Below are 11,803 nucleotides of genomic sequence, written 5' to 3'. Positions count from 1 at the left end.
TTAGGGAACCTTTCACATCTGAAACTATACAGTACCAACACCCGGGAATCCTGGCAATCAGTATCGGTACTCAACAGTACCATTTTTTGATACTTTTGTGTGTGTTTATGTGGTAATAAATATCAATTTCTTTGATAATAAAATCTCAGATGTGGCCCGCGAGAGCTTAAAAGGTCTGACTGTCTTATAATAGATAAGTAAAAAGGGTACACTGACCACAAACTATGTTTCCCATAATACCTACCAATTATGTTACCCACAAATTGACAACATCCCACCACTAGGTTGCAGTGTTCTCATATCAGCGCCATTTTCCAAACTAGCAGAGTTGAGAAATGAAACAATAATCCCAAAATGTCCAGGAAGAGAAAATTTGATGCAGAGTGAAGGCTGTTTCAAGAAAGATGTATATTTGTTTGTGCTTCAAGGAGAAAAACCAGTATGTCTCTTGTATTATGAGGCCGTGGCGATTGTCAAAGAATATAATCCAGGTCGGCATTTTGACACCAACAAGGATCTAAGTTTTAAAAAAAAACATGGAATAGAGCAAGATTTAAAATGCAAACTGTAATCTCAGCAGGATGTGTTCAGGAAAGTCACAACCAAAAACAACACGGCAGTGAAAGCTTGCTTAACTGTGGCTGAAAAAAATTGCCTTCACTGCAAAGTATTTTTTTACAGGGTGCATTTTTGAAGCAGCAGTTGCATTTATTTTACATTACATTTAGTTACATTTAGCTACATTTAAATCTGTCTTAGTGAGACAGTTACATCTGACTCTTTGAGGACAACCACTATGCTGATGTGGCCCTCAGTGAAAATGAATTTGACACCCCTGGTCTAGAAAAACTGTCTTGTTTCATGTGATTAAAAGACAAAAATGAGGTCTGAATGGCTTGAAACAAGAAAAAAAAATCTGCCAATTGAACACGAAAAATTTCCCTGAAAATTTGTTCAAAACTAGAATAATGTCTTATACAAGTAACTTCTCTTGTTCCGCTGGCAGATTTTTGAGTTAAACAATTCAGACCTCATTTTCGTGTTAAGATAACCAAAAATAAGACGTTTTTCTACTGAAAATAAGACAAAAACGCTTGATAAGATTTTAGCTTTTTCTAGTTTTATACAATATAATACAATATTTTAAATCATAAGGGGTTAATCAGGATCAGGTTATAGCTCATATTTTCCTGACTGTGGTTGGAAAGAGGTGTTGGCTCAGTGGAAACTCTGTTTTTTTTAAACAGTTTTTAACTCTGTATAATATTTGTTGAGATTTCTGCTCATTTTCCACATTAGTTCACCTGATCTCTGGACATTTAGCCAATCAGCTGCAGGATCCTTTCTTATTGATTTAATCAGTCACTGATAAAACCTCTGAGAACTTTATAAGTGATCTAAAAAAAAGTCTCTTTTTTATATATTTGCCCACTCATAATCTACAATTTAAAACAAGAGTGTCTGCAACACAGTCTGTTAGCTTGAAATGCCTTTAATTTTGTAGTGATGGTGGAAACTGGAGCTGGACTGTTGGACAGAAAAAGGACAGAAGAGCAAGAAAAAGCTTAACTTTAAGAAACTTCAGATTCTGGTCTTTGCTGCATCACGTCAGCATAACTCGTTATCATCAGCTCTGGTGACTGAAAGCTCGTTAGAGGAGCTGCAGCAGCTCGACTGTGACTTGGATCATGTGAAACAGTGTGAGAGCAGCTGAGGGTCCTGGGGTCAAGGTGTAATCTGAGAGGAACAGTTTTTGGACAGGAGGGACCTGACACACAAACATGTTGTAGTAAACTATATTTAGATTTTTAACAGTGGATCAGAAAAGTTAAATAAACTGAGCATGATAAAAAAAAAAGAGATAAACTGATCCAAAGTGTTTGCTTTAACCGACCCCTGGCTGAGACAGTGAAGGCAGCAGTAATCCTGCTGGTGGTCAGATGAGCTTGGATTGACCCGCAAAGAAGCTGAAAGCTAAAACTCCCAAATGCAGCCGGTCTTAGAGCAGACGACCAGGCAGAGAGACGTCAGAGAAATCAGAGACGCCGTGAGTTTCTGCAGGAAACAGATTCACTCAAATCCAACCTCTGATGGAGTTTACACCCAGCTCTCTGTGAAGATCATATCAGCACCACTTTTTAATCAATTCTCTGATTAATCATGGCGTCTCGTCTCCGTTTATCACATGTTTATAGTGTGTTAAACGTTATCTGTGCTGCAGCGTGGACAGGACGGCTCTTGTCTGGCATTCAGATGACTCAGACAGCTCGAGGAGGAGGGGGAGGAGAGGGCACGAGGTCACGTTGTGTAACAAATACCGTGCAGGCCAAAGTACCCACAGCTCTGGACATGGACACATCACACGGGCTTCTCCTCCTTAAGTGGTTATCCTCATTTACAGAATAATGTGAGCCACACTGTATGGTCTTAATGGTGATGATGCTCTCGACTCTTTATGAGACTATTTTAAGGCTCAGATGAAAGGATTTAGAGCTCAAAGACAGTTAAATGAAAGCTGCTGCCTCCTTACTGCTCAGGACAGAGGATTCTGGGAACTTTCTCTGTTGGAGCAGGATCTGACACAATCTGATTGAGTTGCATGCTGGGATACGTTCAGAGACACGAGTATGGGCTTAAGTTATCTCCTGATTTACCAAGCCTTCTGCATTTTTATCCAGTTAATTGATTCAAATCTGAAGTTTCTGTTCATGTCAGTTAAAGTTTTTTTTTTTTTTTTTAAAGAAAGAAAAAAAGATATTTTGGTACAAAACTCAGTCAAAACATGACCACTACAAGACATTTCACTGGACATTTTCATAACAATCATAACAACCTTTGCCCCTCTAACCCTCCCTTTATCTCCACTACCTAAAAACAAAAAAAGGGAATATATAATAAAAGATAAATACATAAATAAAAAAAGAAAGGCTGGGCCATAAGTTAAATCCATTAATATACACTTAAGCCCAAAATTATTCATACCCCTATCAAATACAAACAATTTCTTTTTTTTTTCAGTTACAAATTAGTATTTCACTTCAAGTTTTACTTAAATAGGACACACAAAAAAGTCTGAAGCCATAACTAATTTATTTAATATAGAAAGTGTAAATAAACATCTTTAACAGGGTGAAAACGAAAAGTCACAGTGTCCAAAATTATTCATACCCTGTCTCAATTATCAATTGCAAACCCCTTATTTTTTTATCACAGCCTCCAAACAATTTTTTTTTTTTTTTTTGAGGTTTGAGGGTTTCCGTGCTGTCACCTGTTTCTTGAGCTCCATCCATAGGATCTCGATGGGGTCTAAATCAGGACTCTGCCTTGGCCACTTCATAACATTAATGTCATTTTCCTGGAACCATTTTTTCACCACCTTGGCCGTATGCTTCGGATCATTGTCCTGCTGATAGGTCCAACGCTCCCCCAGGTTCAGGTTCTCTGCTGCCTGCTTGAGGTTTTCTTCAAGAACCTTGATGTACTGCTTTTTCCTCATGATTCCTTCCACTTTAACCAAGTTGCCAGGCCCATTTGCAGAGAAGCATCCCCACAGCATAATGCTTCCACCTCCATATGTAACAGTAGGAACTGTGTTTTTTGGTTTGTAGGCTTCACCCTTTTTCTCCAGATGAAAGCCACATCTCTGTACCCAAAAAGCTTGATTTTTCGTTGATGACCAGAAGCTTTCGTCTTCTTTCAAGTCAGTCTTTGCAAAGGTCAGATGAGCTTTTCCATGCTTTGGTTGAAGCAGGGGAGTCTTCCTTGGTCGACGTCCATAGAGGCCATTTTGGAGTGTCTGCCTTGATAGAGTCACTCCACGTGAACTCAGTTCCTTCAGGACAGTCTTGGTAGTACTCTTTGGCTTGTTTTCAACATCCCGCTTGATCTTTCTGGCAAGCCGAGGTGACTCTATAGACTTCAGACCACGTCCTTTGAGGTTTTTGATAGGGATAGACTGATCATCAGCCAGGGCGATTATTGGGGACGATATTTGGCATTTTGGGGCATATCGCTATCAGCATTTTCTTTAATCCGCTGATTTGAAACCCATCCAAAGCTGTGTTGTTTTGGCTCTGATGCTTCTCTGCAGAGTTTCCCTGTCTATGCTATGGAAGCCCTGGATGGTCATTTAAAATCAGTCATGTAAAACCAAACAGAATATTAATTCAACTGCATCACAAGCCCGTAAAAGGCAGCACAAACTCAATCTGACCAGTTTGAATGCAGTTACATTAAAATTTTGAAAAACTTTATTTACTGAAGAAAACTTTAGCTATTCATTTTTTTTAAGTTTTCATTTAACTTTATAAAACATGCTGCTGAGCCTGGGAGCTGTTTAATAAACATATGCTTGAAGGTATTTGATTGCACTTGAGTGTTGGAGTATTCATTTGACTGCAAATGAATATCGGCTTCAACTATCAGTTATCCTACTAATTATCAGTATCGTATCAGCCCCCCCCCAATAATCCATATCGGCCTATCTCTAGTTTTTGACGGTGTGACATTTTTTGAACTTTTGGATGATACTTTGCACCGTTGCTACTGGCACCTGAAATTGTTTGGTTGTTGATATTTTTTGTATCCTTTTCCTTCCTTTTTGGCATTTACAATGCATGTTCTCAAGTCCTCACTGAGCCCTTTGGTCTTCGCCGTGGTAAGTCTTGTGCTGACTCGAAAATGACTGAAATGTCACAAGCAAGTCGCCTTTTATAGCCCGAAAACTGGTTAAAAGGTAGAAGTTAAGTAGATCAATTATATAAATTTATTTAAATGTACATATAAATATTGTGTATTAATGTTTATATTACTTAGTGTGTGAGCTCAGTCTGGGTATTGTCCACCTTTAATATCATCCGAGAATCATTTCCATGTTTTAAAGCTAAGTTTCGTTCTTAGTCAGAGTCCAGTCTGTCTTATCTACAATCAGCCCTGAGAGGGCAGGTTAATCAAAATGCTGACGTTGAACTTTATCCGATAAATCCTCTCAGGCTTCGTCATTATCAAATGATTGTGACTGTTTAGTAACTTATAACTCACCTGAAGCAGACACCTCTGGCTTTCCTTTTACTCTAAACACACCTTAATGAGTCTGTGCAGATGTAACGTGCTCACTACTCTGACAAAAAATAGTTCAACAGCAAAGTTCCCAAAGTTTGAGGACCATGAAAAACTTACTAGGGGATAGTTAAACTATTTTCCATGGCATATTTCATCTTTTATTGTTAGAATATCAACAAAACAGTAGTTTGATTTAAACATGAAAACATGCGGACACCAACATTTTTGAACTGTTTTCACATTTCTTTGGTGAAGACCTCCAAAGAGTAAGCCAGGATAACTTTGGTTTCACTGGAGGCAGATTAATTTAGGAAACACAGCAACATAAGCACATTTATGGATTGGATTATTATTGTAGCCCTAAAGCAGGGGATTGCAGGTCTCGGGGTTTGCAGGCTGAGAAGTTTGTGAAAAACTTTGTGACGTGAGGTACAGTACACAAAATCCTTTTTACAATTCAGAGAATCTGAAGAAGTGTCAGAACAAAATGGACGAGGCAGGTAACTGAAACTGGATTGTCAGGATCTTTTGACCTCTAGAGAGCACTGTATTAAAAACAGACATGACTCTGTAGTGGAAGTCACTACACTGGCTTATAGTCTCCCTGACGTCACCTGTCTGTTTCTGAATCGGATTTTTGAAGCAGATTGGCAATTGCAGCCATATTGGAATTGACAGGGACTTGACAGTCAGACAGACAGCAAAACAAAAACAAAACAAAACAAACAAAGCTGATCTTTTTTTTTAAAAATTAGCTATATTTATTTAAAACATTTCAGATAACATTTCAACAATGCATTTTAACGACACACTGTATAGTATATTTGAAAATATATAGTGTATATTTCTCTAACGCTAACTGACTAATGATAAAAATGAATCCGTTCATATTCTAACAGCAGAGGGTCGAACACGTATGCTCTCAAAAACAAAAACATCTTTAGAGGTATTAAAGTTGTGAAATAAAAAACTGGTTCCTCGTTTTTCAGAGTGTGCGACACTTTTTCCCTCTGGGTAGACCGACAGCATCAGCCTGACCAAAACAAAGAAACTACGGAAGCTTTGGTCGTCCAAACTTTGGATGGAAAAAGGCAAAAACTCCACAGCATCACAGTTTTCTGGATGAAAATGCACCGAACCCTGAACTCATTTGTCTTTTTGTGCGGTTTTAAACATTCAAACATGTAGTGCTTGGACAGTTTGTGCAAAATTTAACCAAAACAGAAAAAACATCAAAGTTTGTGCTGTTTCCCTTCACAGTGATCCATCCCTGATTCAGTTTAAGAGAAGTGTCACGACTGAGCCGTCAGTTAGCACTTAAGTTAGCAAGTGTTTATGACGCAACTGTTTGTGTCATAAATCAATCCCTGTGCCATTGTTTCAAAAGTCTTAGCCATGGTGTCAAGTTTGCTCCATGAAACCCAAAATTTTCACCATAATGTGTGCGTCATCAGGAAAAACTGCAGAAAAATCCTTTCCTCTGTATAAAACTGTTTTAGCTTTTCTGTGTTTATACACTACAAGACCCCAATTTGTGGCACTCAGTGCTATTAATTAATTTATTTGATTTGTAAGATTGCATGCGCTGCAAAAAATTTGAATTTCACCAAGTGTTTTTGTCTTATTTTAAGTAAAAATTGTGTTATTAAACTTAATATCAGCCACATTCACTTTATCGGTCCAGAAAATGTCTTGTTTCAAGTTATTTAAAGACAGTAATGAGGTCTGAATTGCTTTTAACAACTAAAAAAAACCTGCCAATGGAATAAGAAAAATTGGCTAAAAAAAAAATCGTTTCCCTTGTCCCACAGGAAGATTTTTTTAACTTGTTACAGCATTTCAGACCTCATTTTTCTCTTTAAATAAGTCATTTTTCTGGACTTTTTAGGTGAATTTAGCTCAGATTAAGTCTAAAAAGACTGAAAATAAGACAAAAACACTTGATAAGATTTAAGTTTTTTGCAGTGTGAGCACCTTTCCAAAGACACTCAAACTTACACTGGGAAAACTAAAGTCTTATCAAGTGTTTTTGTCTTATTTTCAGTAGAAAATGTCTTTTTAGACTTAATCTGAGCCACATTCACCTGACCAGAACAGAAAAATGTCTGGTTTCAAGTTGTTAAAGACAAAAATGAACACTAAAACAAGAGAAAAGTTACTTGTATCAAGACGTTATTCTAGTTTTAATCAAATTTCTCTTGCTCCATTGGCAGATTTTTTTTTGCTTGTTACAGCAATTCAGACATCATTTTGTCTTTTAAGTTAAAACAAGACATTTCCTGAACTGACCAGTTGAATGTGGCTCATATTGAATATAATAAGACAATTTTTACTTAATAAACTAAGACGAAAACACTTGATAAGATTTCAGTTTTTTGCAGTGTAGACCCTTTTGTGTTTCCAGGACAAACTTTTTCCTCTTCCCTTGTTAAGTTTGGATGAGATGTTTTTGGGATTCTTACACTTTATAACCATTTGAACCATACTACCAGCAAATCCTCAGTATAGTGCACAATATACTGAGCGGCGGTTGATCTCTGACACAGCCTTTGTGCTAGTTAAAAAAATATATGGACAATAACAAACTGAGTAACCATGAAACTTTGCAGCTCATCTTCTGGGAGACCAGATCTTAATTTCACAAGTTTAAGATTCTTCATCCTTAGCGTGGCTAATGCTGCAAATGACTCACTTAACTAAGATGATTTTAAAACAAGTTGGCTTTGTTATTAATGTGTATGTTGGGGAAACAGTGTGCATGTTTTCATTATCAGCTGTTTGTTTTCATCGAGTCAGTCATAAACTGTGCTTTAAGTAGAAAAACTGCTCCAGATTTACACTTTCTGGTGTTTTGTCAGTGAACCAACCCTTTGCTCCGTGTTCATTAATGTTTAAAGCTGTTGATTTAAAGTGCTGTTGTTTTGATGAGTCTTTGTTTACCTTGTTTGTTGTCTGTATTGCTTGCTTCTAACTAACGGCAGGACTGAATCCAGTGATGCAATTAACATGGTGTGCTTCATTCACAGTCACATATTCACTGTCCAGGCTTTGGCACGTCTGTAGGAGACACAGGGCTTCACAGATCCCACACACTGATGGAAGAGGGGCTTGGTGTGTGTCCTTGTGTTACCCTCACTGTGTCTTCTGTTTCTGGGCCGTGGAGACGTCCAGTCCGTTGGACGTCTTTCCAGAGAGGAATGGGATGACCTTCTCAAACAGCAGGATGCAGCTCGCCACACCTGGTGACGTTTAGGAAGAGAAAAGATGAAACTTTAGTGTTTGTAAGAGGAATTATCAGGGATTATTCATTGCAAAGATGACAAACACGAGAAAACCAGACAAAACTTGGTGTCAAAGACTCTAAGACCCTCACCCAGGAGTGGTCCCAGCCAGTACACGAAGCAGTACTCCAGGTAAGTGTGGCCGCTGCAGGGGAACTGGACTGAGAAGGCCAGGACTGGGTTAAAAACAGCTCCAGAGATACTCGCACCTGTAGGGGCGGGAGAAAATAACCGATGTATCGTAGTATCCAGATTTTTAGTTTGAAAATCTTTTCTTTTTTAGTCCTTAGGTATATGTTTGGAAAAATAGTTGAGATGACAGATCCCCTGACTCATATGTGACGATGTGCATTTTTGGGGAAGACATGAGAGAGACATGTTAGACATGATCATCGTCATTCAACTTCTTTACTTCGTCCGGTGTTAAACAATAGAATTAAAAATCATAATAATCAGAAATATTGAAGAATTGGAATTTAAATTGAATCGGCACCTGTTAAATTTTCCCCAATCTGTCAGTGAGAATTGCTAGATAGCAACGATCCTCCGTCACCAAGACCAAGCACTGCACCTTAGGGGTCAGAGCTTTTTTCAGAGAGCCCCCAACTCTCTGAAAACAAACACCCACAGCTGACTTACTTCACTTATTTAATAATTAAGTTAAAACCATCCTTATTTTAAAAAAAGAGTAACCATTCTATCTCTGGTGTGTCTTTCTGAATCTTAAACTTTTATCTGTTTTGTGCCAAGTGTGTGTATATCCAGTTAAGATCTGTAAGTCCTATTGATTCTTAAATTTGTTGATCTTCATGTTAAAAAAACTATCTAACTAATGTTTTTGAGGCCTGATGATGCATTTCAAGCATTTCAGGTGGAGTTTTGCTGTTACTTAGGTAAATAAAATATTTTTAGGTTTAGGAAAATCATTAGTAGCAAGCAATATGAGCATGTGACCATTTCTATTTAATGTCATTTCTATCTGTTTTAACCATCTGGGACCAATAGGAAATCAAATGAATAAGAAATGACATTAATTCTCTTGGAAACAATCGTTATGTGATGTTCTGTGTAGTAACAATAAGTGAGCATAGTGTCTAATTGATTTAACTATATTGAAACTTTTGTTTTGTCTTTCCGTGCTCTTGTTTTCTTGTTTTTGAACCCCTTTCTTTGGACCAAGGGTCTGCAACCTGCGGCTCTGGAGCCTCATGTGGCTAGTATTTTTTTTTCTTACAAAGGATATTTATTATTAAAGACACTGATGCTAAATAAAAAAAGGGTAAACATTTTGTTTAACTACATATGCATCACATCTTGCAAAAGAGAGTCATCTTCTACGGCAATTTTTTTTTAATTCATTTCTTTAACTGATTTATTTTTCAAATTATTGCAACTTGTTAAAATTTTGAAATTTTTGCAAATTTCTAAATTTCAATGTTATTTATTTTTTTGATGAAGAAATGATTTTCTTGCAAATTTTTTTAAAAAAATCTAAAATAATAAAATTGCAAAAATTTTTAAGTTTTTTCATTTTCAATTTGTTTTAACCTGTTGATTTTTTTTATATTTCCTTTTTTTTTTTTTTGAAGTATTAGAAAACTTATTTAAAATAGAAGACTAGGAAATCAAATATACAAGTTTGTAATTTCAAAAAACTTCTTGTGTAGATAATTATTTAACAGATTTTAATTTTGTATAGAATTTATACACTTTATTGTGTTTATTGTGAAGATAAAGTAGATTTTGTGGCTCCAGAGTGACTTTAATCAAAGTGAGCTGAGGCAAAAATGGCTCCCATGAAAGTGAAGGTTGCAGACCCCTGCTTTGGACCTAATAACAGCTAACATACCTGAGACGTTCGTCACGTGGTAACACCTTTACGTACCTGCGTAAACCAGCGCGGTGATGACCGCAGCGAAGAAGTGAACGCGAAGCTTTTCGTCCACTTTGTGCACGTGCATGGCCGCAGCCTGGACCGTGAAGGCGCAGCCCAGCTCCACCGCAGCGGCCTCCAGCACCGTCCCCCCGATGGGGTCAAAGCATTTGAACTCAAACCTCTGGTGTCTGATGTGGAGGTCTGACAGACCCAGAGTCCACACGGAGGCTGCGAAATACTGCGCCGCCACCGCAGCCGCGAACTGGCTGGCGATGACGGCAGCCGCGGTCCGGACGCTGCTGCTCCCGCGGCAGACGCTCTCCAGAGCCCCGCCGGGGTTACACATCGCTCCGCGGAAAGTCAGCAGGTGGATGACCGTCATGGTGTAGGTGAGGGTCAGGCTGACTGCCAGCGCCACCTGGGCCGTTTCTCCCAGCAGCTTCAGTTCATGAGTGCAGCAGCAGAGTTGGAAGGTGGATGCCGCTTCCAACAGGTAAATCCAGTATGGTCCGGGGGAAAACCGCGCGGCTGCGCTGCGGATCGCTTCGCTGAGGAGCACCGCGGCCGCCAACACCGCTACGGACACGACCAGGTCGGTCATCTTCACCGGCTCCTGGTCCTCAAAGCGTAGGGCACAAAGGGGGACAACTTCAGTCCAGCAGCCGACTCAACTTCCCTCCTTTGCGACGTCAAAGTCCAGTTTATCCACGTTGCTGTGTAGACGCGACAAGTCCCCGAGTCTGATCCAAGCATCCCTGCGGTAAGCCCTTCAAAATAAAAGCACCAGCCTAATCAAAATAAATCTTTTTTAAATATCTGGCTAGATTTTCTTAGTTTGAATCTGCTAAAGTTGCAGAGGGTAAAAATAAAGACACAAAAATGTCTAAGGGAAAAAAACACGATTTGAATGCAAACCTTTTTTGTTTCTACAAACACTTAAATTGGCTACACCGCTGCAGTAAAAGAGCACATTTCTTTCATACCTTAAAACAGTAAGTCATCAGTCACTCCCACATTTGCCGGTGTGCTTTCAAAATTATTTAGGAGCATTTTAGTTATTTAAAGAATATTTTCACATGGATTAACTTTGTGTCTCACTGGGGGATATGACGTCTGTGAGACATAAACAAAGGAAATATGACTGATATATATGTAAAAATAAAGCTCCAGGTCATTTTGAAGAATGTGGTTTTAATTAACTTTGCTACACAGCAAACAAAATATAAAATTACGAGTCTTTCTGGCAGTTTTCACCTTTCAGTAGCTTTGAAAGCAGCAACTACTTTTTTAGCATCAGCTGTTAATCTGCATTTCAATTCTTAATTCTTATGTTTATAGGCCATATATGGAAAGTTGGGATAATCCTCTCATCAGATTGCCAGAAAGAGAACAAGAAAACCTTTGGAATTCAGTGTCAACACCAGTGGCGTGGCGTGGAGATTTTTTTTGAGGAAGCCAAGTGAGACAAAAGCCTCTTATCTGTATTTTTTTAGGGAGTGGGGTACATAAAAGGCTATGTTGCAGTTTGTATATCGCTATTTCATGTAACGGAACGACCTGTTAGAGCGCCCAGAGAGCGCTCGTT

General features: G+C 38.4%; 1 protein-coding gene across 1 annotated transcript; it reads right to left on the bottom strand.

The window, feature by feature from the left end:
* Nucleotides 1-7,367: 7,367 nt before the first annotated feature.
* On the bottom strand, nucleotides 7,368-10,981 carry LOC141791910 (aquaporin-11-like). The gene is made up of 3 exons (XM_074672613.1): nucleotides 10,228-10,981; nucleotides 8,435-8,551; nucleotides 7,368-8,300 (listed from the first exon to the last, which is right to left on the bottom strand). Exons 1-3 carry the CDS (start codon nucleotides 10,817-10,819, stop codon nucleotides 8,194-8,196), a joined length of 816 nt encoding a protein of 271 aa, XP_074528714.1. The 5' UTR covers nucleotides 10,820-10,981; the 3' UTR covers nucleotides 7,368-8,193.
* Nucleotides 10,982-11,803: the final 822 nt, after the last annotated feature.

The sequence above is a fragment of the Halichoeres trimaculatus genome, unplaced genomic scaffold, assembly GCF_033239565.1.
Source record: "Halichoeres trimaculatus isolate MK-OKI-2021-1 unplaced genomic scaffold, fHalTri1.1 fHalTri1_scaffold_6, whole genome shotgun sequence".
Taxonomy (NCBI): Eukaryota; Metazoa; Chordata; class Actinopteri; order Labriformes; family Labridae; genus Halichoeres; species Halichoeres trimaculatus.
The sequence above is the reverse complement of the archived record's forward strand: the minus strand, read 5'-3'. Positions and strand labels throughout refer to the sequence as shown.

What these genes read in the sequence shown, in the direction of transcription:
- LOC141791910 (XM_074672613.1), bottom strand. Translation starts at nt 10,819, where the DNA reads ATGACCGACCTGGTCGTGTCCGTAGCGGTGTTGGCGGCCGCGGTGCTC. An exon ending in CACCGCGCTGGTTTACGCAG is followed by an intron (nt 8,552 to 10,227) that starts GTACGTAAAGGT and finishes CCGCCCCTACAG; the next exon opens with GTGCGAGTATCTCTGGAGCT. An exon ending in CTGGCTGGGACCACTCCTGG is followed by an intron (nt 8,301 to 8,434) that starts GTGAGGGTCTTA and finishes AAACGTCACCAG; the next exon opens with GTGTGGCGAGCTGCATCCTG.